Source organism: Hippopotamus amphibius, chromosome 6 (assembly GCF_030028045.1).
Source record: "Hippopotamus amphibius kiboko isolate mHipAmp2 chromosome 6, mHipAmp2.hap2, whole genome shotgun sequence".
Lineage (NCBI taxonomy): Eukaryota > Metazoa > Chordata > Mammalia > Artiodactyla > Hippopotamidae > Hippopotamus > Hippopotamus amphibius.
In genome coordinates this window covers 1,789,302-1,814,554 of record NC_080191.1, presented here as the reverse complement: position 1 = coordinate 1,814,554, position 25,253 = coordinate 1,789,302, and the positions used below count along the sequence as shown (strand labels likewise).

General features: G+C 49.2%; 1 protein-coding gene across 17 annotated transcripts in view; it reads left to right on the top strand.

The window, feature by feature from the left end:
* The window catches only part of AFDN (afadin, adherens junction formation factor), a 129,241-nt gene that overhangs the window by 77,771 nt on the left and 26,217 nt on the right, over positions 1–25,253 (top strand). For 11 of the 17 annotated variants that reach the window (XM_057739021.1, XM_057739020.1, XM_057739023.1 and 8 more), the window contains 10 exons: positions 1,648–1,709; positions 1,830–2,035; positions 3,924–3,944; positions 4,672–4,817; positions 5,145–5,239; positions 5,626–5,891; positions 7,260–7,403; positions 8,862–9,060; positions 12,355–12,458; positions 14,485–14,571. In XM_057739021.1, the coding sequence (XP_057595004.1) occupies positions 1,648–1,709; positions 1,830–2,035; positions 3,924–3,944; positions 4,672–4,817; positions 5,145–5,239; positions 5,626–5,891; positions 7,260–7,403; positions 8,862–9,060; positions 12,355–12,458; positions 14,485–14,571 (1,330 nt within the window). The remainder of the gene's footprint in view (positions 1–1,647; positions 1,710–1,829; positions 2,036–3,923; positions 3,945–4,671; positions 4,818–5,144; positions 5,240–5,625; positions 5,892–7,259; positions 7,404–8,861; positions 9,061–12,354; positions 12,459–14,484; positions 14,572–25,253) is intronic. The other 6 variants (XM_057739033.1, XM_057739032.1, XM_057739031.1 and 3 more) reach the window with 1 other exon arrangement.

Here is a 25,253-nt window from a genome sequence, read left to right as displayed (position 1 = left end):
GAACCGTTTTTCTGCCAGCATGGGTCTTGCCTAGTTTCTTTGAACAGAGAACTTAGACCTTTTGTTATTTTCTTTTCTTAAGATTTTTAAATATGTCAGTTAATAAGTGAGAATTCTGTTTCCTTGTAACTTGTAAAGTTGTTTCAGTGTTGGAAAGCATAGTGGTTCCTTATAGGTGCTGAGCCCTCCTGCTGAGACAGAAATGGGGGCCCTGGTGGGGATGTTTTCGTTCCCAGCAGGGGAGCCCGGAGCACTGTCCTCTGGCACTATTCGGATTTTTGGTGAGGCCGTTCTGACTATTCCCTTTCACAGATCCAGTAACCAGGACATTTGCCGAGGCAGGTCACTTACCAATTCGGCAACAAGTGATTGATACAGTTCTTAAGTTTTCCATCTTACAGCAGAGGGCACTGTACATTGTAAGACTTTAATGTTCATCACGGTAATTAAATCTGTAGATTCATATGGGAATCTCAAGTTTTTATCTCGTTTTTATGGCAGGCTTTTGGTTATTCATTATTTTTGTGAATTTTTTTACAATTACAATATGAATTATTATGCATTACGAATTTTTTTAGATATAGTAGTCTGACACATTTTTAAATTTTTCAGTGAGAATTTACATTCCTTATTTTTATGGGGTTTGTTGAAGTGATGAAGCATTAAAAAAAAAATGGGTGAAATTTATCCAGGTTCGTGTTATGGATGTTAAATTGAAAATAGCTGCTTATGTACAATTTTAGATGTTTACAAACATGGCAGTATAAGACATTGTAGTAAGTGGAGCTTGTGAATTATATTCTGTTTCTAAGAGCATTTTTATACCTAAATTGTTGAGTTAAATCCTGACTAATAAATCATAGACTGGATAATGAACTTTGAAGCATAAAATTTGGTGAAAAGAAGGTTTTTGTTTTACTTTTGATGTTTATAATAGTTTGAATGAACGCACATTATATTTCTCCTTATTCATCTTTTGGGGCATGGAGAAGATGAGGATGGAGGGACGAGAACATTTGTTGTTGGGAAGGAATGACTTTTAGTTCGCCCGTCTGTACCTGCACATCTGTAGTCAGCTGTGCTGGTCACCCTGAGGCGTGGTCGCTGTGCCCACGGACAGATGCTAATGCGGAGTGGCCGAGGGGACCTGGACTGGCAGGGGTCACCTGTCTAACCTCTGTCGGGAGAGAAGGACAGTGTCTAACTCTTAGGACGTTGTTCTTTTTCATGTGTGAGAGCTCAGTTTCAAGCTCAGTGTGGTTTAGGTTTTCTCTGTCTCCCCCAGCAGTCTTTTCATTGTTACTTGAGCCATCGCGGTAGCAGGTGCCTGGCAGCCTAGTCTCTGTGCTTCACATGACATCTTCATCAATAATAGAGAGATGTGGTCAGATCTATTCTCCTGATGGAAGCACATGCTTAAGGACCTGACCTCTGTGAGGAGCTGGGGTGCGGTCCCTCCCAGTTCACTCATCTGAATGTTTGAATAGGTTCCATATGAAAATGAGTCATCGGGCTGTGTATTATTTGAAAACATTCTTTATGCAGTGTAGACTTTTAAAAAATAGTTGCAGATATCTGCACTGATTGCCGGCAGTGTTATTAGCTAACGTGACTTGATTTTAAGAAATGGCCACTTTCCTCTTTCAGAACTCAGGACGCTCCTGGGCCTGACCTGATACTGCCTGCAAGCATTGAATTCAGGGAAAGTTGTGAGTAATTTCAGATTCCATTGGTAGTGAATTATTTCTTGTTCCATTTTTCTCCATCTGATTTTCATGGGGTTTTTTGTTTTTTTTTTTTTTTTCTTCTTTTTTGAAATCTTTTCACAGCTGAGGATTCATTTTTATCTGCCATTATAAATTACACTAATAGCTCTACAGTCCATTTTAAGTTGTCACCCACATACGTGTTATACATGGCGTGTCGGTATGTATTGTCCAGCCAGTACAGACCTGACGTCAGTCCCGCCGAACGGACGCACAAGGTGATGGCCATTGTCAACAAGATGGTGAGCATGATGGAAGGGGTGATTCAGGTGAGCGCCAGCCTGCGGAGCCGTGCGGCTCAGTGCCCGTGCTTACGGTTTTTGTGTCAGTTAAGTCAGTTTTGTAACACTTCAGATTTGTTAACGTTTGACTTTATCTTACAAGTTTCTTCTAAAACAAAAGTTAAATAAGTAGGATTGAAAATTGTACAGCTTTAAAGACTGAAAAGAAGTGTAAAATTTTTTTCTATTTCTTTCCTGCAAAATCTAAAATAAGGGAGGAGAAACTGTGTAGACCCTTCAAATCACACTGGTGGTGAGAAGGCGTTGAGAATTAGGAAGTAGTAGCAGATCGCTGAGGTGGCGTCCACGGGATGTGAAATGAGCCCTGCGGGCGTGAGCGGCTGGCGGCGCTCCTACACGCGCAGCCTCGTGCGGCCCCCTGCCCTGGGCTCCCCAGCATTTCCGTGACGCCATGCAGACGCCTCCCCCACCGCGCAGTGTCTCCCCATCACTCCCTCCACCGGTTCCCACACCCACCTCCTTAGAACGTTTTAATCGTCATAGAAAAGGACCTGTTCTCTTGCAGCGAGCCTGCCCGGCTGGTGGTGGGTGGTTAGCGTCTGGGCTTTGAGGTATCAGGGACATCGTGACATTTCTCACTTAACGATGAAAATCAGGTTCAACTTCTTTCATAAAGCAGGTTTTAAATTTTCAGGAAATAAGGATATTTTTTGGTACAGTGGTTTGTTTCCTTTAGTACTGTCTATCTGTAGTTGATAAAATTGGCATAACAGTGTTCCAAACTTACAGATAACCAGGAGATTTAATATTTAAAGTCCTTAAAATGAAATTTACAGATTTTTTAAAAAGTTTTCCTAAATCACTTGTCAACACTATTTATTATTCAGCTGTGCAACTCTAGGTGTATGTTAAGTAACATGATGAGATGGTTTGATTGTTTTTTTCCTGTTGGATAGTTTGAAGCAAACTCATCTTTTAATTCCCTCAGAACTGTTTCGAAAGGCCAGAAATTTTCAAGAAAGGTTCCTATTTATGTTTGAGTGGTTAGCCTATGAATTTGAGGAGGTTATGAGTCTTTTACCCAAGTGAGGAAGTAGATAAAAAGGAAAGTCATTCTATTTGGATACCATGTTGTTACTGTCTCATTATTTTGTAGACAGATGTGGATTTCCATTTCAGTTGTCCTTCAGAGCCATTGTCTGTCTTCCATCATGCTTGGACTTCAGAGTCTCAGACTCCCATCTGCAAGCTACTTTGATGGACTTTTCTTGTTGAATTGGAACTAGGCAGTGGAATCACCATTAGCAGGACAAGCCTTTCAGGCTTCAGATTTAGGTTCAGTACGTGATTGGAGGAATCTTGAATTTTTAGAGAGAAGTTATGGAATAATCAAAATTCTTTAATTTATAAAAACCTATTTTCAAAAAACAATTAACTTCTTTCTAGTGTAGAAATAATACAGGTTTTTAATACATTTTAAGTTCTAACTCTTACTGTTTCTGTTGGTCTTTCCTGTCTTTCATTCTTATTAACTGATCCAGGGGAACAGACTCTCAAGTTATATACCTTTAGGTCGTCTCAAACTCACATCCTTGAGACGTCAACAAGTCTTTTCTTTGTAAATCTGTAAAGAAATCAGTGTATTTATTTGTTTGCTGTAACATCTTCTTTCTAGGTAAACTAGGAATTCCCTTAGTTACTGTGTTAAGAACGTGGAAGTAATCCTTTATGCCCTAGACTTCCAAAGCTGCCTCAGGACTGTAAACGAGTGTGTAATTTGGGATTAACATAACTAAATGTCGTACCCTCATGTCGTACCTTCATGTTGGTGTTTTGATTTTTTTTAACTACCGTGATTGTTTACAAGTTTCTTTCTCTCGTTCTGCTTGGTTTCTCCTCGTCTGTTTTTCTCCAGGAAGTAGACCAGGTTGATCAGGTAGGACATACTGCTGGGAGCCTATCCTAGCTGTGTTGGCTTAGCTGAGTTTCTCATGCTGCTTCCATGTCAAAGTACAACAACAGCTGGACTGAGGCCCATAACACTCATGTGGCAGCGGGACATGCAGTACTAAAATCCTTTTTTGACTGTGCAACCTTTATCAGCATTTCATAACTTCTGCTTCATGCACTTCAGTGTGGATATGAAATGACAAAAGTTCTGTTTCTTCTCTATTGTTTATCCTTGGTTCCTATTCTTTGGATCTCATGTGAGGTTGCCTGGCCTGCACATGTGGTCGGGAGATGACGCGATAGATCAGTACTTGATACCGAGTTGCTTGGTGTCCGAGCCGGTGACTGAGTATCAGGGTGGCAGTGGGTAACCATGGACACGTGTGTGTACTTCACAGATTACCAGATAATGCACCATCTCCAATTTGTGTTGTATAATTTGACACCTCCTTTCCTCCACTGATTGCATAAATTGTGGCTCATTGGAGCCGTGTTATATACACGAATCCTGAGACGTTGCAGTGGGTGTTTACTTCCCATTGCTGTGTACGTGCCCAAATTCCTCTGCAAGTATCTGGTATCTGTGGTAAATACCTTGGTGAAACTGGGAAGGTACTGGTCTATCTTCAGCAGCTTTTCAAGAGCATTCCTTTTCATTTTTTGTTATTTTTGTTTGTCCCGTGGTTGCTTATGGAGATGTGTTCTGTCCACAGAAACAGAAGAATATTGCAGGGGCACTTGCTTTCTGGATGGCAAATGCGTCTGAGCTCCTCAACTTCGTAAAGCAGGACCGAGATCTTAGTCGAATCACGTTGGACGCCCAGGATGTTCTAGCACACTTGGTTCAGATGGCCTTTAAGTAAGAACGTGTGTTTGGAGATGATACTGTTCTATAAAGGTTTAAATCACGTTTTCTTGTTAAATTTTCAAAACTCATCTTAAAGGTTTTTATTTACCCTAATTGAAGATGGCTCTCAAGAAGCCTAAATAACTATATGCAAAATGAGTTGGATTTAATAAATTGAATTCAATTAGCTATGTTTCAAGAACCCTGAGCGTAAAACTGGAACATGTATTTTTACATGGAAACTATTTCTGAACAGTACAGATTGTTTCCCTGGGGTGACATGCCTGATAGTAGCGGGGCGACATGCTGAGGTTAGTAAAGTTGCTCATGTGCTTTCAGGTACCTGGTTCACTGTCTGCAGTCAGAGCTGAATAATTACATGCCAGCCTTTCTGGACGACCCCGAAGAGAACAGTCTGCAAAGACCAAAAATCGGTTAGGGTTTTCTTTTTCTCCTCCTCCCCTCCTCCCCTCCCTCCTCTCCTGGTTTAACGTCATGCTAATATTTGCTGTCTGTGAGAGAGAGGTAGTATGAGAGTAGATGAGAGACATCCTCTTGGGTCTGACATCCTTTAAATAATAAACTTTAAGCAGCGTGCATTGTTCGAGGAGAGTTGCCGTGTCGGCGGGTCGTACCTTCCCAGGAGCCTGCCGGGGCGTAGGGGGCGGCAGTTAGCGCTGCTGGGCGTTGGCAGCTTGAGAGCACGCCGCTGCCGCGCGTCTGAATGAGACTGCTGTCCTGAGGAGGTCCAGCAGACGTCCGTGAGGTGACCGCCGATCCCGGGGCCCCGCGGGTGACGCGGTGCCGTCTCTCTGCACAGACGACGTGCTGCACACGCTCACGGGGGCCATGGCGCTGCTGCGCCGCTGCCGGGTCAACGCGGCGCTGACCATCCAGCTCTTCTCGCAGCTCTTCCACTTCATCAACATGTGGCTGTTCAACAGGCTGGTGACGGAGCCCGAGTCGGGGCTGTGCTCCCACTACTGGGGGGCCATCATCCGCCAGCAGCTGGGCCACGTGGAGGCCTGGGCAGAGAAGCAGGGCCTGGAGCTGGCGGCCGACTGCCACCTCAGCAGGGTCGTGCAGGTGGGTGGTGCTCCCGGCCTCACTTCCCGTCCTGGGCACGTCCTGCCTGCCGCGGGGTGGGTGGGCGGGCGGGCTCGGCTGTTGTCTCTGGAGGCCAGAAGGCTGAGGTCGAGGTCAGGGCACAGGCTCCTGGGGTGAGGGGGGGGGGGGGTGCTCTGCTCCAGGCCTCCGGGGGCTCTGCTGGCTGCGTCCTCTCGGGCCTTCTCCTTAGGCACGCGGCGGTGTCCAAACATCGGCCTTTTATAAGGACACCAGACCTGCTGACCTCATTTAACTAGATTCCTTCTGTCAAGATCCTGTCTCCATATCAGGTCACATTCTGAAGTATACAGGTTAGGACTTCACCATATAGATTTTGGAGGACACACACCACCCTTAACAGGTGGTAGTCAGTAGAATAAATACCTTAAAGGGTTTTTTAAATTGAGAACAGTAACGTATATTTCATAAAGCTCCATCCATACGGAAAGATAATTCCCATTTAAAAATGCATGTTAATTGGCTCTTTAACAACACAGAGCCAGGTGACCCCAAAGCAAAAGCCTGTAGTGAAGAGACCAGACTCTAAGCACACCATTCTGCAAAATGCTCCCATCCCCAGGAAGAGAGCAAGAGAAGAAGGAAGAAACAGAGAAGCACAGGAGAGCCGTGTCCTACTGGCTTAGCCAGTTCTGGGAGTTTCCCAAGTATTCAAAGACTAGAAACTGGTATTTTGCAATTAAGGAAATGAGTGTCTATAGCCTCATACCCTGGGACATCTTTTTATTATTATTACAGTGTATAACTTTTTATTGTTTTCTCAATCTTTTAAAAGAGATTTAGTATAGAAAGAGGTATCTGCCTTCTTACTTTGAATCAGCTAATTATTAAAAAGGTCATTACAATGGTATTTTATTCAGATCTTAGTAATTGGTAATCTGAATGGTTACGTAAATGTTTAAAGTTTCTATGAATTTTTAAATGCTTTCTGAACATAAATTACTGAGTCTCATTATACATATATATTTTTTAATAATATTAAGAGATCATCTAAAAACCTTTACTAGACAATGCTTTCAGTTCAGTTTAACACATATAGGTAATGTTAGTGGAAGTGTATTTTCTTAAAAACACCCTGCATTTAGGGGCTTCCTAGGTGGCGCAGTGGTTGAGAATCCGCCTGCCAATGCAGAGGACACAGGTTCGATCCCTGCTCCAGGAAGATCCCACATGCCACGGAGCAACTAAGCCCGTGCGCCAAAAAAAAAAAAAACACCCTGCATTTCAAAATCGTTAGCAAGTTATTGAAATTTCACAGATGTTACATAAAGGGTAATATTTATGAAATACTTTTATATCGTATTTCATGTTGCTTATTCTTTTATGTAGGCAACCACTTTGCTTACGATGGATAAGTACGCACCCGAAGACATTCCAAGTATAAACAGTACCTGCTTCAAGTTAAACTCACTGCAGCTTCAAGCCTTACTGCAGAATTACCACTGTGCACCCGATGAGCCTTTTGTCCCCGCGGTAAGTGACACTCACAGTGTGGCACAGGGTGCGGGCCCTGTCTGCACAGGGAGATGTGGAGGAAAAGAAAACTTAATGTAATTAGTTGCCTGATTTCTTTGATAAGTAAGGTAATTTGCTTAACCATCTCACGAGGTCACTTTTGCTATTGCTGTCTGTACGCGTTAGGGGTTGGTGCAGGAAGTAGAAACTATGTAAGCATTTTAAATAGAGAGGGACTCAGTTCAGGGAATGAGGCTGTTGGAAAACGATTGCCCTGACCTTTGAGTTCTCAGGCGCAGCACTGTGACCTGAGGCCCTGAGTGCCATCCTCGTGTCTGCCACCAGCTGCAGCCACAGGGCCTCCCCAAGGGGCTGCCTCCCAGACCTGTGCAGAGGCCTCTGCCTGGCAAAACCCAGCTTCTCGTCCACAACAGAGTCTGCTGTTTTGGGATTCCTCCTAGGAGGAAGAGAGGGCGAAACTGCTGGGAAGAGCATGTGTCGCGGCTGGCTTTCTGTGAAGGACATGCTGCCTGTGCGCACGGCCACGCTCAGCGTCAGCGGGGCGGAATTGATAGAGGGGTGGCCTGGCTGGGTGGGTGGACTGAGCTCCAGCGTGGAGTGTGTGCCCGCAGGAGACAGGTCCAGACTCCGCACAGCCTGGAGGTCACTAACTGTCCCCAGCTACACCGTGTCGCAGTCCCGTAAAGGAGCCTGACACGGCTGCGTGCTGGGAGGGGGCTGCAGCCGCACCGCGGGAGTCAGGTGCGAGGTCTGTACCCTGGGCTTCCGTCTGTGCGGACTTAGGGACACGTAGGAGGATGTGCGTTGGAAGCCTGGGTGGCCGTGACTTTGGGGGCGGAGGCCAGGACAGGGAGCGCGGCTTTGCGGTGGGTGCGGTTCCGTGCCCTGGCCGAGGGTGAGGGGTGTCCACTTGCTCAGCTACAGTTAGGACCTGTGAGCTCTCCTGTTACTGTACGTTATTTATTAACTGAACCTTTTTAAACAAAAGTATTACCCATAAACCCATAATAAGGCAGTAACCTCTGCATAAGTGGGGAGTAGATATCTTTACCCTGATTTTTACATCGAACATTGTGTGAGCTTTTTCCTGTCCTTAAGTACAAAAATAAGGTTATTAGCACCTGGATGTTAAAAATAGTGAAAGGAAAAAATTATTACTGAAAAGAGGAAAAAAAACATTTTCTTGTGATCAATTTCTATTTAAAACTACAGGCTTTTTGAAATGAATAATTATTATTTTAGCTTGTGTAGTGAGCGTATGTGCTGGGCTCGTGTTGCTTGACAGAGTGATTTGAATGGTTGATGAATTTGCCCTGCTCCCCTGCGGGCACCCTGCTTGTGCGTGCGTGCGTGTGTGTAGCCATGCTACGCGTGATGAAACATTTTCTTCATAACCTTTGGTCAGCTGCACAGTCACCAAGCAGCTCCTCAGTTCTACATTTGTTTTCCAACCAGGATCTGATCGAGAACGTGGTGGCCATGGCAGAGAACACGGCCGACGAACTGGCCCGCAGCGACGGGCGGGAGGTGCAGCTGGAGGAGGACCCCGACCTGCAGCTGCCGTTCCTTCTGCCTGAAGACGGCTACTCCTGCGACGTCGTCAGGAACATCCCCAACGGCTTACAGGAGTTCCTGGACCCTCTGTGCCAGAGAGGTAGGCGCGGTCCCCACACCTGGGTCTGAGCTGGCCAGTGAGCACCCCGTGTGCTTCTGGGAAAGCTGGGGTCCGGTGGCTTGGAAGGCAGCGCTCCATGGTGATGTGGGGTCAGAAACGTGCAGGCAGAGTCCTGGGTGTGGCACGGCGCCTGGGGTGCACGTCTCTGCTCACCTGGTGTCATAGTTCCAGCTCGGCCTGGGCTGGCAGCAGGGACCGTAGCTGCTCCTCCCTTCTGGGTTCTGTACGCGCCTGGGAGCTCCATCTGTCCTGTAAAACCGAACCGTACACGTATACTGGTGCCGCCAGACTAGAGCCGTCGAGAACAGCACCAGCGTTGGAACCAGATGGCCCGAGCCCTGACCCCGTGGGCCTGTCGTGAGAATTGAGCGGGTGCTGAGTGTGGAGCCCTGGGCGCTGCGGCACAGGGCGAGCCTGTGCATGTCGTAATGCCAGGCTCACACACGCGTGTGCTCACACACGGACGCGTGCAGCTCGTTTCTCGGCTTTATGCCCTGCGTCGGCTTTCTTGCTGATGTGTGTTGAGGGAAGCACAGGCAGACCTTGGAGGTGTTGGGAGTTTGGCTCCAGCCCACCACCATGAAGGGAACGTCACAGTGAATCAAGTCACGTGGCGGTGTCCCAGGCGTGTGACAGTTATGGTCACACTGCCTGTGGTCTGCCGAGCAGAAGCATCGTGTCTGGACGCAGTGAGTGTGCCTTCAGTGTGTAGGGACGCCAGCTGTGCACAGCGAGGTCTGCTTGTGCCACAGTTACGCTTGGAGCGTGAGCCGTCAAATTAGAACAGTTTTCAGTTCTGTAGTCTGCTGTATTTTTGTAACGTGGAGCTCAGGTGAGTAGAAAAACAGACCCAAAATTTACGAGTTAATTTAAGCAAATTAAAAAAAAAATAGGGAAGTTAAAGTCCACAGATACATAAGCATATAAATTTAGTGAGTGCGAGTTTTAACTTTCATTGAGCATTTGATCGTTTAAAAGCATTTGTTTTACAGAGGCTGCTGTTGGGCAGGATGGGATGTGCTTCTTCAAGGGTCGCGTGTCTGCAGGATGAAGGGGCGGGGCCGGGGGGGGCCCAGCAGAGCCCTCAGTTCGGCCCTGACTCGGGAGGAGTGGGGCAGAAGGAAGGGAGCAGAGGCGGGCAGCGGGAGACCCCCGGCCGCAGCGGCCTGAGCGGGTGCCTGGTGGGGAGGTGGCGGCCAGGGCAGCAGCTGCCGTGGGGCTGCCTCAGGGTGTCCTCCTTCCAACCGCGCACACGCAGCAGCCCTGCCCCTCCTCAGCTGCGCCCATTTCTGCTCTCCTGCTCCGAGCATCCCTGTCAGCAACCAGTGGGCCCGGCATCACCTCCTGCCAGTCCCGCTCCCCTGCCTGGCACGACGCCTGCGTTGGCACCAGCACGGGCCCGTCTGCTGCGCATGCACGCGGGTGCTCCCTGCGTTTGCTCCTCTTCCCGCTGCCTGACTCCCGCCTGTGTACCTGTTTTCTTAAGTTCGAGCCGGCCTCCCTTCGCCTGGGAAACCTCAGCCTCTTCCCCACCAGTGGTCCTTCCCTCCTTGGAGGGTATTTTGTGGCAGTGTATGAGCTGTGTGTGCGCGTCTGTCTCCGTGTCGCAGTCTGAGTCCCAGAGGATGGGCTGGGCGGTGCGTCCCTGGTCTCTGTCTGCTCCGCACCCGGCAGAAGGCCGCGGGGGCTGACTTAGCAGCACCCGTTAAACGTGTACTAGGCGTGGTGGTACGCGGCTGCTGGTTCTGCAGTGGGTGCTGTGGAGGAGATCTCTGCCAAACTGGGGGCAGTGAGATCCTGACTTGGTGACGACGGTTTCTCCGTGACTTCCCCTCAGGCTGTCCTGAAGGATTCGTTTTAGGGCCTGTGTGATACTCCCTCACGGTCTAGGCATCCCCACACTGTTTCACACATCTTAGATGACAATACAGCCAAGCACGGAGCCGCCTGTAGAAGACTTACAGAGAACCGGGTGTCTCCTTCTGTGATGCCAGTGTTTCTAATTCTTCATGCTCGACTCTGTACGCCAAGTAGAGAGCTACTGTGTGCTCCCCGCTTGTGTTCCTTTTGTTTTTTCATACAATACAATTCTGTGGGAGAAGCTATAAAACCAGCACGGACTCATACCTGACCTGAGACACGCTCCTCACGCTGAGAAAGTAAACCGTCTGTGCGTATGTGGTCCAGATGTCGTGCAAACCTGATGTTTAAAACATTAGAAAATTACAAAGGTTGACATTTCAAAACCATGATAATTAGGATTACCTAAAACGGGAAAGAGAAGTAAATTGTAGGTAATATTTCAATGAAACGGGATTGAAATGGTGATTTAAAAAAAAAAGACTAAGTAAAATTAATTTGTATCCTTATAGAGTATATTTGTGACATCATCTTTTCCCTTTTTCACAAAGAACCTCATAACTGTCTAAAGATAACAGCCCAAATGGTCCTTGCTGGTGGAATATCAGTGTGGATGAGGGTACCAGCAGAGGCCAGCCAGGACCCCGCTACCAACACCCAGGTCATCAGGACCAGAGGGTCGGACATGCAGTGTGCTCTGCATAAGTGTTAGCCGCAGCCAACGCAGCCACTTTGGAGAGAGGCGGAATTGTGCAGGTCCTGTGTGATGTGACTTTGTCCGCATTTCTGAAAAACACTGTGAGGTCTGACAAATGAGGAATGATGTAGGCTTCGTTTCGTACAGATGTCATTTGTCCCTGATGAAAATATCAGAGATATTCTTTAAAACATTATAAAATCATTATAAATTTTATTAGGAAGAAATCTGAGTGTGACCTGTAAGAAAATTGGAGAAAGAACGATGAGAGGGAGGATTGCTATACAATGGATGTCACCTGCCCCAGCCTGTGAACCTGGGCAGACGCCTGTGCCGGTGTCGTGCTCGGGTCCCCCTTTCCTTTCCTGGTGCGACCGAGGAGGTCCTGGTCGAGCAGAGTAGGTGGTCTGCAGGGACGCAGTTTCAGTGTGATTCTGCCGTTTCCCACAGACGTTAAGGGAGAACGTTCTCGGGAATAAAGCAGAGGGAACACCAATTTCACGTCTCTCCTGGGGGTTGACATTTCTTTGGACCAAGACAAATATGTCATTTTAAATGTCTGATAATTCAGTTTTCGGAGAGCGTGAGGGTTAGAGAGTAAGAGAAACAAATGTCGGCGTTATGCAGCTGATACTTGCTGTCGCTTCCCTTATTGAAGAGTGTGGGTGTGACATGGGGTGCTTTTCACTCCTGCAACTTGCCTGTCTTCTCCCCAGGATTTTGCAGGTTGATTCCCCACCCACGTTCGCCAGGCACCTGGACCGTGTATTTTGAAGGCGCAGATTACGAGAGCCCCCTTCTGCGGGAGAGCACGGAACTGGCAAGTATGGTGAGGGGGGCGGGCGGCCAGAGGGAGAACCGCACTCCTGACGGCTGGAAGGTACTTGACTATCTTCAGGCCGTGGCTCTGCAGTCTTGTCTGTGAGCAAATGCTACTTTTAAAAAATAAAGCATGTTTATACCCACAGCTACATCCACTGTAATACGTATTTTAAGCATATATTTATATAGTAGTCTTAATGGGGTTTACCAGAAAGTTTTTCTTTGGGAACTGTTTTTTTAAGTCATGTCTACCTTGTCTTAAGTATGTACCAAATCGTTTAGTAATATTTTGTATCTTTTTGAAAGAGTGGTCACTCTCGGTCTTTACCAGTCATAGATTTTAGAGAAAATCTGCCTTGCTTCCTACAGAGAGTTTTAAACAAGAAGGGGTGCTTTTCCATGTCTCAGAAAGTGATGCCAGACCAGAGTTGCCTTATACCGCGTCCACTAGCGTGTCAGTCCAGAAAAAACACAGATGAAAGTTTTCCTTTTGGAACTTTTGTTGTTCTGATCTATTTACCTTAAATGTTACCTTAAATATAATTGCCTCTTAAGTGCCATAAGGGTTCAAAGGAGCCAAGCAGGTGTGACCACACATCTGGCAGGTTACTGTAGACAGGGGTCAGTGTGTTACGTGTGATGGGCGTGGCAGTTCAGTCCCCTGGCTCCGAGACCAGTGTGCCTGGTCTTGTCCATGAAAAACAACCGTGAGTCTTCTGAAGCTTGGGAAACTTCCTTGTGTATCCTAAATAATTCATTAGTCAGTCAAAACAGTGTGCCCAGTACTTAGCTAATTTCTAAGAAAACAGGTTATGGAAGGTCACGACACTTAATGTAAGGTAAACGACGTGATGTGTGTTTTGTGTGTTAAATTCAAAGCAGTTATTTTTACTTCGTAGCAGACTTCCGATTTGAGCATCCCCAGAAATTGAATGCGTCGCTGACGGCTGTCACGCCCAGTGGTCACATATAACCGCTGGTGCCCTGAAGGTGCTGCTGAGGTTTTCATCCACCGCATTAGCAGTTGTGTAGCTGATAGCAAGTGATAGCCGTGTCTAATTCCCAGGTTTTATAGAAAAACAAGTGCCTTATATGGAATCACTGATTGTTTTCATCTTTCTAGTTTGTTCCTGGATCCCTCAGGAGATTTCAGGTCTTGATATTTTCAAAAGCTTTGTCACCTGATCTTATTTATTTCCCTTAAAATATTCTCATAAAGACTAGCTTCTGAATTAACAAGCTGCGTGTATAATGACCACTTCTCGGCAGTGTGCCTTCATGCTTACGTATATAAGTAATTAATTAAGCTCTCTCAGTGTGTAGGCACTGCTAATGTTCTTTAGTTTTGTCAGCTTTCTCATGAGGTGTGACGTGTACAGAACATGTAGCTTCAGTGGGTGATTTCACGTTCTCATTTGTTTATGAATCTGTCAAGAACTGGCCTGTCCTACTGGGCAGGAACTTAGCCTGTTCGGTTCATTCCCCTGTCACGGGCTTCACAGAGCCGTGGCAGAGCTTTGGGTCCCGCTGCCTGAAGCCTGTGGCTGCTGTAGTTTTGCTGAATTTTCCCAAGAGACAGAGATGTGAGATCATCTTATAACTGTTATAACTGGTTTTTGCTGTCCTTCCCATAGATAGTGTGAAATAAGTTTACATTTCTTCTAAAAAACACGTAGTAATTTGTGCTGAAGGATAATACAAGCAAAAATTTAATTTTGTCTTCATGATCAGGTTTTTCTTATGTGAGAGTAATGCAAGGTGACTTCTGTGTTATACATTAATTTCTTTAAATAACATTTAAATCGCATGTGATGCTTCCTCTTTAAGGCTCTGAGAGTGCTGGCACCCCCGTCACCAGGTTACCCCTGACTGCGTGTCTGCAATTGCTGGTTTTTACTGCTTCCTCTTCCAGTCTCCTTTGGTCCCCCCCGCCCCGCCCTGCCCCGCCGCCGCAGAGAAAACCAGAGACCGAACAGCAGCCCCTCATTTCAGCCTCACAGTAAACATGTGTTTGCATCCCTCAGGCTCAGCCTCTGAGGAAAGAACCCGAGATCATCACTGTGACCCTCAAGAAGCAGAACGGCATGGGACTCAGCATTGTCGCAGCAAAGGTAGGCCGGGATGGGTGGGGGTAGGCCTGCCGGCCTCATGCTTGAAGCCTTGAGTCGGCAGCCTTCCGGGCCTGCCTCGGGGGCGAGGGGCGGTGCTCCCTGCCTTCCCAGGCTGCGACCTGCTCTGTGGACGGGCCGGGGTGTGAGCTTCCCGAGCTGGGGCAGGTGGTGCACCCGGGACGGCCGGGACCCAACACCCTGCTCCAGCGTCTGTGCGCGACAGGCCCCCTGGGTCCCTGTCCCCCAGCAGCCTCCAGCCCTCGTCTGCAGGGCTCCGGGGAGCAGCGGGCTGCGCGTGGGGCTGTGTCTGGGGAGAGCAGCGCGGGAAAGAGGTGCTGCTTTAATTCCAGAGGCTCTTGATTGACAGGTTGAGGCATTTGCACCACAGAGAAATGAAAGGGTTTGGAATGAAGAGGGGACACGATGAACGCGAGCTTTGCGGGCGGTGGTGTGGGGGTCTCGCAGCGCTGGGCCGAAAGCCCGAGGAGCCGAGCCCTCTCGTCGGCGTGCGGAAGGCAGGTGTGGCGGGGGGCACGGCAGCCCGGTCCTGCAGCGCTGGCTCACTTGGGCTCCCCCACGGGCCCTGCTGGTGGCCGCGTGTCCAGACGGCCGTGGCTGGGGGGCCCGCGGCTCCAAACGCTGGACATGAACGGGAAGGCACCGGCTGCAGGCTGTCCCCCTCTTTGCTCACCCACTGACCCCAACGCCTGTTTTCAGGAAGAAGAGATACTGGGATAGAATTACCCCCACAGCCCAGTATGTGGGGAAAATTCAGCCGCCAGAGAGTCTCGTGTGCTGCCTTCTGTAGGGCTGAGTCCCAGCTACCTGCGTCTCTGCGCCTTTCCCTCTGGCCCAAGTGTGGAGTGTAGCGGGCAGTGAGGCCCCACGTGGGCCCTGCCCCCTACCGCGGGCGGGCCTCTGGCCTCGCTGGGCTGCCAGGTGTCGGTGGCCGCCAGGACAGGGAGCCAGACTGAGAGTCCCCGTCCAGCCTCTGTTCCTGTGTGGGCGAGAGGCAGGAGGAAAGGGCGCCTGGCCCAGGTATCTGGGGCGGGAACAGAGGCAGAGCAGCAGGAAATCCTCTCCCTGCCCCCGGGGGGCAGGGGTGGGGGGGTGGAGCCCTGAACAAAAGGCTTCCCCGCCTTTTCGTAGACAGGGCTGGGAGCTGGTGGGCACAGACTCGAGGCTGGGCTGTGAACCTGATGTGTTCGCACCCATGAGACTGGCGGGTGACAGGCTCCCCGGGCACAGGCTGGTGGTGGGGAGGGCGGCCTCCCCATGAGGCCTGCTGGGCTCGCCTGGTCCGCCTGCCTGGTCTGGCGGGAGCTGGACCCCCGGCCTCCCCAGCAAGGGCAGCTGGAGCTGCGTCCCCCGCCTCCACCCACCACTGGACTGCCGGCCGCACCGCCGTGGGCGCTCCAGCTTGTGGTCCCCTGTGCCTGGCCCCTGCCCTCTCTGCGGGGTGCGTCTCTCTTGTGGGGCATGAAGGCCCCCCAGCTCTCAGGTGTGTGTGCCCTTTGCACTTCAGGCGTTGGAAGGAAACAGGGGTGCTCTGTGGGATCAGTAGGAGTAGTTCTGTTGTGAAGGCATAAAGGACTCGCATCCTTGCTGTGATAAAAGCAGCTGTGACTTGCGGTGAGCAGTCAGTACAGCACAGCTCCTGATGTGCGTGCCTCATGCCGCTTGCGAGTGCACTGGGGTCAGCGTCACGGTACGCGGTGGTTTCCTGTTACTTCTACTCGTGTTAGCACGTACTTACTATGGAAGTAGTGTAGTTGATTGTTAAAAATAGTATTTATTCCAGAAGAAAATGTTGAGTGCTTATTGTATGAAAGTAGAGTTTACGCTCTGGGTTTTTTCATCGTGCTTTCTATGTTAAGACATTTAAAAAAGAGAGTTCTAGAAAAAACTGGAGGATGACAGTGTTAACAGTGTTTCCGGTTGGAAATCTAGGCAGACGTAAATCCAGAGGTGGACCTCCTTCCCGGTCAGAGCTGGCGTGGGGAGCGTGTGCATGCCAGGCGGGCCTGCGCACACGGGGTCTGCGTGACGCGCCTCCTGGCCTTTCTCGCACTCACGCGGAAGGGGCTGGGGGCGCGGGGTGCTCCTTCCTTTCCGGGTGCAGGACCTGTGCCTCCTCCTCCTAAACTAGAGGAGCGGGGGTGGCATCCTGTCTAGCATGTCAGGGGTTTTCTCCCTGTTCTTCTTTTGTTCTTTTCAGACGTTTTCCACAGGGAAGAAAGAATTTTTGAAAATGTATTGCGATTTTTGAAGAGAGACCGGACTTAGTCCTAAGATGTGACTACGTCAGCTTATAAAATAGATGTGGTGAGACTAAGTATGTGCTTGGCCCTCACGCATGTGATCTTTTAGCTCGTGGCGTTTTCTTCTGCGGAGAGTACCTGTGGCCCCAGGCGGCCACTGCGTCAGTACTTGCCCTTGATCCCTGGAGCGACGGGGCAAAGAAACAGCGATGAGCGAGAGACACCAGAGGTCGTCCTTTATTCCAGGATGTGTGTCGGATGTCTACACCCTGGAGTAGACTCAGGATCAGCAGAGGCCTCCCTGAAGAAATGCCTCCGGAGCTGGACCTTGAAGGGCTAGCCATGGAGCCCGGTGGAGGTGGCGGGCACAGACTCGGAGGCACGTGGCCAGAGCGCGGCAGGGAGGGGGGCCTTGGAGGCGGTCTGAGAGGAGGCGATCCCAGCCCCCGTGGGGCAGGCTCTGCAGGCTTCCGCTCCGTGGGCCTGAGCGTGCAGGCACATCTGCTTGGTGGGCGTGTGGTCTCTGCTGCAGGCACAGCGGGAGAGCGGGCAGTGCAGTGGTCGTGAGGCGTGGGGCTGGCTCCCTAGGAGACGGGCTACAAGAGGCCCTAGGGCTTGCTGGAGTCGCGGGCTTCCCTGCAGGCAGCCTAAGCAGCCACTGCAGGGCCCACGCCAGGCGTGGTGTGCTCAGAGTGCAGTCCTGCCAGTGTAGTCTTACTGCCTTAGGGAGCGTGGTCAGTGGGGCTCAGAGGTACAGCCAGGGACTGGTGAGGGGCTCTGCCTGGTTTTCCAAACAGGAGGAGCTGCAGCTCAGCAGGGGGAAGGAGGCACCAGTGGGACACAGAGCAGGCAGCGTTACAGCGTGGCCCCTCATGGACCAGTGTGTCGTCGCTGAGACAGACACCCCACAGGCTGGGCTCGGGCTCAGCTGCAGGGCTGCGAGTCTCTGGTACATCTTGGGCACCGATGTGTGTGTGTTGAACGACAGCTTTCAGATGGCTTGCTGAGTCGGGTACAGTGGGTGAAAGAGAGATGTCACAGTATAGTGGGCGTGCGGGGGCCTTGTGCACGGAGAGGCGCTCCGGAATAGGGGTGCACTTGGGCAGTGATCGAGTCAGAGCCCAGTTCTGAGCGCGTTATAGCAAGTTGAGATCTGGGAGGACACCTGTTGAGCTAGACAAGGAGCACATTGCCTTGTCCATCGTTGGACACCTGAGTGTGGAACTTGGGGTCAGAGGCAGAGATAAAAATTTGTATCAGCATATAGATGCTCTAAAGGAAACAACTCAGGGAGAGTGGTCTAGAAAGCGGACAGCGTGCATTTCCAGGAATGAAACAGAGTGTGTTAACGTCTGTTCTTAAAACGAGACACGGCCTAAAATGGCACCGTTCCCTCAGGGCCGGGGCTTGGCGCGGGGCGAGGTGGTCGAGGGGAGCGGAGACCCGGTGGGTCAGGGTTGGGGACTGTTTTGAGATGTGGGCAAGAGGACTTAGGTTCTGCGGTCTGGGAATGGGGCCTGGGACTCTCCTGTGAGGCTAAAGAAATCCTGACGACAGAATCCAATGTGTGAGAAGTTCAGTGTCCAGTCGCTGTCTGTGCAGGTGCACGTGGGCAGTTTCGTGACTTCACGGCACTGTTTGGAATTGGTGGCAGATCACCGGATACGGCTTACTTGCTTACGGGAGGTCATGTTGACTGAGGGTATTATTCCGTAGAAACGGCTCCTCTGCTTGTAGCTGTTCAGGTTCGTCACCGTGAACACATCGCTGTTCCTCGAGCAAGTCATGAGAGCAAGACAGATCACACAAGTGCGTGGTTTCTGTGAGGAGTGTTTAAGGAAATAGGGAAATGCTGGTGTTTGGAAATATCTTACAGATCTTTCTATCTTCCTCTCACCTCCTTGGTGGCTGGGCAGATCTTCTGTCCACAGGGTGGCCTCTCACCATGCATAGATACACGGGATCACCTCAGAGCACTTGATCGCCTACAGGAAGTTCCCCGTGAGGGTCCAGTGTGTGACTTGCTGTGGTCAGATCCAGATGACCGTGGAGGTTGGGGTGTATCTCCTCGAAGAGCTGGTTACACCTTTGGGCGAGGTATTTCTGAGACATTGAATCATGCCAGTGGCCTCACGTTGGTGTCTAGAGCTCGTCAGCTGGTGATGGAGGGATGTAACTGGTGCCATGACCCAAACGTAGTAACGATTTTCAGTGCTCCAAACTATTGTTATCCTTGCGGTTTGACCCAGCACCTCGCAGAGGCGAGCCACATGTTACTCCTCGTACCCCAGACTACTTCCTGTAATGAAATTTTTAACGTGTACAGTACTGCCACGAACCATATATTGACCTGATGGAAATGGGAAGAGCAACAGTAACGCCCCAGAGTGTCAGCTAACATTCGGAAAAACTTGTTTTCACACGGACCAAAAAGACGTGCCACGTGAAACCACAAAGCCTCTTGTCACCAACAGCCGCGACCACTGTGCCATGAACCAGTTCACTGCCTGCTGAAGCGACCCTGTTGGTCAGGAAGCCAGTTTCCGGCATAGCACTATTTGTAGTTACTCTGCTTTCTGAGAGACTGCAGATAATAAGGTGTGAACATTGACACCTCATGAATACAGTCTAACTTCCATTCAGCTGTAGCTTCACTCAGCGTGACTAGATAAGAATAGCAGCAAACAATCATGGGAGCTTGATGAACATTTTTTAAAATAAGTACCAAGGCCTCCCCTCTACCTGTGAGTTTTGAAATTGTTTTATTTTCAGGGATACCGTTTAATTTAATTGTATGATTTGTCTGCAGTTTATTTTCCCTTCTCAAATCTCAGCCTCATGTGCTTTGTTGCTGTCAGACCCTGGTGAGTTGTTTTGAACAGAACTGTTTTTTTCCTCCCTCCTGTAAGACGATGTTACTGCACAAGAGCACGGCAGTGTTTTTCATAATAAACTTGTGAACTGAGAACTGAGAAAGTCAAAAAAAAACAAAACGGGACACGACGCGAAGAGGTCACTTGTGGACTCGACTGCTTCTTCTTCGGCTTCGTCGCCTTCTCTTCGGCACACACAGAGGAGTGTGGAGCAAGAGCAGACAAGGCCCGTGCCACACGCACGCTGCTGGAGCAGCACTCTGTGCTCGGCGCCTGCTAGCTCTGCACCAGCTGTGGGGACAGCACACGAGGCCTCTGCCCGCAGAGCTCGGCTGCGGGGACCGCACCCGCGCCCTCCAGGTGGGCGCCCGGGCGCGGGCCCACCCTGCTCTCCTCTTGCAGCCGGAGCAGAGGGCATCCCCTCCACGCCCTCAGCATGGCCGCACCTCTGTCTTGGGGGCGGGGGAGCCCGTGGGGCGTTTTTAGCTGCTCCCGGTGGTCACACAATGCCGTCCTCTGTCATCGTCTTCTCGGTAACGTCGTAAGAGCCTGCAGGCCGCTGTATTGAATTTTACCCCCGTAACCCTGCTTGTGTCTGTGTGCTGTGGTTTTTCTCTGAGCTCTTGTGGCCTTTGAATCTGGCTCTGTGCTGCTTTACCTCTTCCCACTAGCATGTGGCCTCGTGGCCGGGAGCCTGGGCAGGGTTCTGATGTCAGCTGCCACCACCGCCCCTTCCAGGCGGCGGCTGTTTTATGGAATCCAGATGCCTTGGAACGGTCGTGCGCCGTCCACTTTGTGAGACCCTGCTTCGGGGAAGTTGGCGGTGCTGCTTCTCACTCAGCTGAGGGCCAGCACGGTGCTTCCTGTTTAATTTGGGTTTTTAAAATAGAAACAATTCCCTCCTTTTTCTTTTTCTAGCTCTTTTTAAGGTTTAATAAAGTACAAAGTAAACGAAAATCTGAGCTGTCGGGTTACGTAAGAGTCCGAGTGTTGCATTGGTTCTGGTTGCAGTTGCTCAATGCCGTACGGGCCGGAGCCTCCAGCTCAGATTCGTGGTGGCGAGTCTTGAGAGGCCAGCTGTGTGCTGGCTGTGGCCACCGAGGGAAGGAGACACTTGTGTGTTTCAGCTGGAGAAGTCGATGTGCCCGCGAGACCAAAATGTGGTTCTCTGTTGTCGGGAGAGCAGAGTCTGCGGTGAGTCTTCGGGGGCTGTGGTGGCGTGGATGTTCTCTGTAGAGACTGCCTTCCCTCCACGGGAACGTGCTTCAACCTGTCGGGGCTCCCTTGCCCGTGAAGCAGCCGAGTGATGGAGCTCGTAATTACACACCTAGATGTTCATTGCTCTGTAGCTCAGCACTGTGGGTTCTTAAGGTTCAGGAAAATATAAGGCTTCTGTGTACTTTTTATGCAAGGAAAAAACCAGTCATGTAATGCTGCTGGTTACAGGATGGTGAAAATCGCTTGAAATAATGGTAACTACTGCTGTGGAATTTGCCGAGGACGTGCAAGAATATCCACGATGCAACTTCCTTTTGGCCATTTTAGGTGGTTTTTACTGCAGGCTTTCTCCAAAACCTGTTTTTTCTAAAAGTGAACATAAAAATGACAATTTGAAGGATACTTAGGATATTTTACTATTTTATTTAAAAATGAGTGGTTAATTGAATGTTAGTTTGTGCTTTGACTGTAAACAATTTTAAGTGTTTAAATCTTATTTAGTTAGCTTAAAATACAAAATGAAGTTATTATGCCTTAAAAAGGAGAGGGTGAAAACTGTATTAATATACTGCCTTCTTACCTCTTGAAAAGTGAGTTTGAACTACAGTTTCGTCCTTTGAGGAATTTGAGACCTTCGCTCTTGTGTTTTTTAGTGTCTTTGTTGGGACCAGGTGGGAAAGACCTTGTCAAAGAAATGAGTCAGGAATTTCTCAGTTCCTTTTTAAGATCATTTCCAAAGTACCAGGTGACTGCAGAGTTTCTTCCATGGAAATGCCAGGAATAACTTTCCATTAAGTTGTGGGAAATGACCAAGCCTGGCAGTTGCTTATGAATTTGGAAGCAGTATTGTATATTTTTGTTCTAATAATAAATTATATAAAAGAACAATGTTTTACCTGTACATTTACAATAATGACCGAAGTGCAAATTTCTTGGATTGACTGAAATACTGAGTTCAGTTACAGTATTAAAATAACGTGATTGGAAGAGTAATGTGAATTCTCTAAAGCAGAAGCGTCGTTTCACGTGGTGGTGCCCGTAGAGAACGACGCTGCTCGCGGGGTCCCTGGGTGGGGGCGGCCGTGGAGCAGCCCAGTCTGGTGAGGGCCAGGCAGCCCGGCCTCGCCCCGGGGCGCCTGAGCCGTTTGCAGGAGCCTGTAGGCCCCCTTCCTTGTCTGTCTGTCTGTCTGTCTGTCTGTCTCTCTCTCTCTCTCTCTCTCTCTCTAAAGCCACAGACACCCTGAGCCTCGGGAGCACTGCCTCCTCAGGCCCAGGCCGTGCGCCCACCACCCTTCAGGCTCCATGGCTCCCTGCAGCCCAGTTCAGAATCGAGCTCGTGTCCTTCCTGTATCTTATGGAGCCTGAAAAGATAGATGACACGGTGGTTTCTTCTGTGCTTTATGCAAATGTAAACAAATGAACAGACCTGACCCTGGAGCCTCGCTGACCGGAGGGGCATTTACCACGTGTGTGCTCTCCAGGCTGCCAGGGTGGAAAGTGTCTCAAGCAGGAGCTTGAAAACTGATTGTTTCGGAACTAAGGTAATTCCTACTAAAAAGAGAGTGCTTGACAATGTTTTTAAAACTCTAGTCTGAATTTTAGTAGTTTATGAATCAGAACTCTTGTCTGCACTAGAAGTAAAGCGCCTCCAAACACTGGGGAAAAGGCAGGTGGGCAGAGCTTTGGACTGTATCTAACTGATGAGTTTCCAATACTCCAGGCTCTTAGGTCATCCCAGCCCCACCGATTGTTTGAGAGCCTCTCACCAGAGTGCAGGCTGTTTCCACACCGCGAACAATGGGCTGGATTCATGCTGCTTTGGCTGGCAGGTCTGTCTTCCTCCCGCTGCTGCCCTTTTGGGGCGGGGCGGGGGCTGTGTTTTAATGATGTTTTTATGCCGTTGATCGCATTGTACTCCCACACTCCCTCAGAAATTGCAGCTGGAATGTTTGAAGCGTGGGTTCCTTCTGATTGAGTCTCAGAGCAGGAGGTGAGAGCACCTGTACTTCTGTCATCTCAAGGTGCCTTGGAAGATTTAGAGCAAACAAGGTATTGGGAGCAGCCTTTTCTAGACCGGTAGCTGGTTCTCATCGGACACACAGGGCAGCTGACGAATAGGTGCGTGTTCTTTTCGATGCTGGGGAAGGCGCAGTGTGGCATCTGCCTTCTGTCTGGGCACCTTTTCTGTGAGCTGACGGCCGCGCGCCGGTTCTGCAGGTAAATTCCAGGAGCAGTGTTGGCTACCGCCCGCCATCTCCCTTTGCTCTTCCCTCTCTCCTCCTCCCCTTGCACGCCTTCTCCTCAAGCCTCTTCTCGCCCTTTTAAGGGGAAGGAAAGCAGCTTCAAGATGCATTTTAAGATTAAATACTGAGATCACACAGGAGTGACCGTTGTTATTTCGCTTCAGCTCCTTTTCTCAGGACTGAGGATCTAGCTCTCTGCCTCCTTTTCTGCCCCTGGCTAGTGTGTGGTCCCCATTCCCTAACCGTCTGAAATCACGTTAAAGGCCACAGACGCCAAACAGCAGCCCGAGTGCCCTGCCGTGTTACTCTCATCAACGCCTCCGGAAGGGAAGGGAGAGTGTGGTTTTGATTTTTTCAAATGTACTTTTAGTATTTGAGTTTAATTAAATTCCAGAATTGTGTCTGGTGAAATTCATAACTCCTGATGCCTTTGGGACGCATAACTGCTTTCCAGAGGACAGGCTTTAAAAGGAAACTTGATTTGTCAGGTGAGAGTGAATAATTCCGGATGGTTGGGCTCGTCCTTTTGATCTTACAGACAACAGTTCGACCAGAAAGACAGTGATATTTTTTCAAATGCTGGTTTAGGCACCTTTAGGCAAGTAATTCTTAATTTTTTTTACTCTTTATGTATTTACTTATTACACTGTGGTTGGAAATCAGGGTGTATAATGTTAGCATATATATTATGTTACAGTAAGATCTTGTTTTTACCCAGTTATTTGCATGATTATAGATTAATTGCTAGTATCTGTGGATGCTAATAGCATAAATATACTATGAAAAGCTTGTATTTTTAGAGCAGCGCTGTCTGGTAGAAATAGGACGCATGGCCCACGTAGGTAATTCAGGATTTTCTATTCGCTATGTTAAAAAAATGAAAGAAACTGAACTTGAGTCGTGTGTTTTCTTTTATGCAGTTATGATTTCAGTGTGTAGTCAGTATAAGGTGTTAGTGAGATATTTTAGATTCTTCTCTTCCCTACGCAGTCTGAAGTTGGGTGCCCTTTGCTCTGAACTACACATTTCAGTTTGGACGAGCCCCACCCCAGCGCTCAGCAGCCCAGGGGCCTGTGGCTGCCGTGTCAGACACGCCTAATGTATCCTCCCCAGCGTCTGGAAAACTCTGTGTGGGTTCCTCTCTTTGGCTTGTGGTCAGCGCTCAGGTAGCTCATTGTTACGGTCTTCTAGTGACGCATGTGGTGCCTTGATACGTAACAACAAAAAGGTACCACTTCTGGACCTCGGTTTTATTTCTCAATTAGCAAAGAAGTAGAATTACCATTAAATGAATTCTAATTGTGTGCATATGTAAACAAAAGAGGAACTTAATAGAAATCGTGTAGTAAGTTTTTTTAAAGTTCAGTCTCACTGGGCTAGTGTGTTACATTATTGTGTAGAAAGAAGACAAGTGGTTTAACATTTCTGAAATTAATAAATTTTGTTTTATTCGGTTTTCTTTATTGTAGCTTGTAACCTTTTTTATTTTTATTCAGATGCAATGGGGCGGGTGGCAAGAAAGCTCTGTGACGTTAAGGAACGATTACGCCCCGGTGCCTTCCAAGAGCTGAGCTGTTTCCAGCACAGACGGCAGTGGGCAGGGACCGCACAGGGCTTACCGACTCCCCTGTCCCCCAGTGACGGGGGACGTTCCAGCCAAGGCTGCTCTGGCCTGATTGAGGCTCAAAGATTGTGGTCTTTGGGGTCGAAAGGAACGTGTCGATTTTATAAAAGGGGGGCGGGGGTGAGTGTGTGAAAATTCCTTAAGAGTTCTTTCAGCTCCAGGTATGTTCATCTTTGATTTTGTTTTTCTAAAATAATTACCAGTGGAACTGTAATTTCTCTGTACAGCAATTGCATTGACAGTGTTTTATGGCCAGTTTATAGCCGGAGCTACTCACAAAGTGCAGATAAGGATTCGAATAAGCAGAGGTGGGGGGCGCCAGCCTGGAAGGAGGGAAGGGCATCCCCACAGATGCAGCTGGTCTGCAGGAAGGGAGCTTGTCTGTGGGAACGGGGGCACCGCGACAGCCACGTAAGCAGAGCTGTCTGGAATATTCACTAGGTAAGCAGTGCAGGGCTGGGAC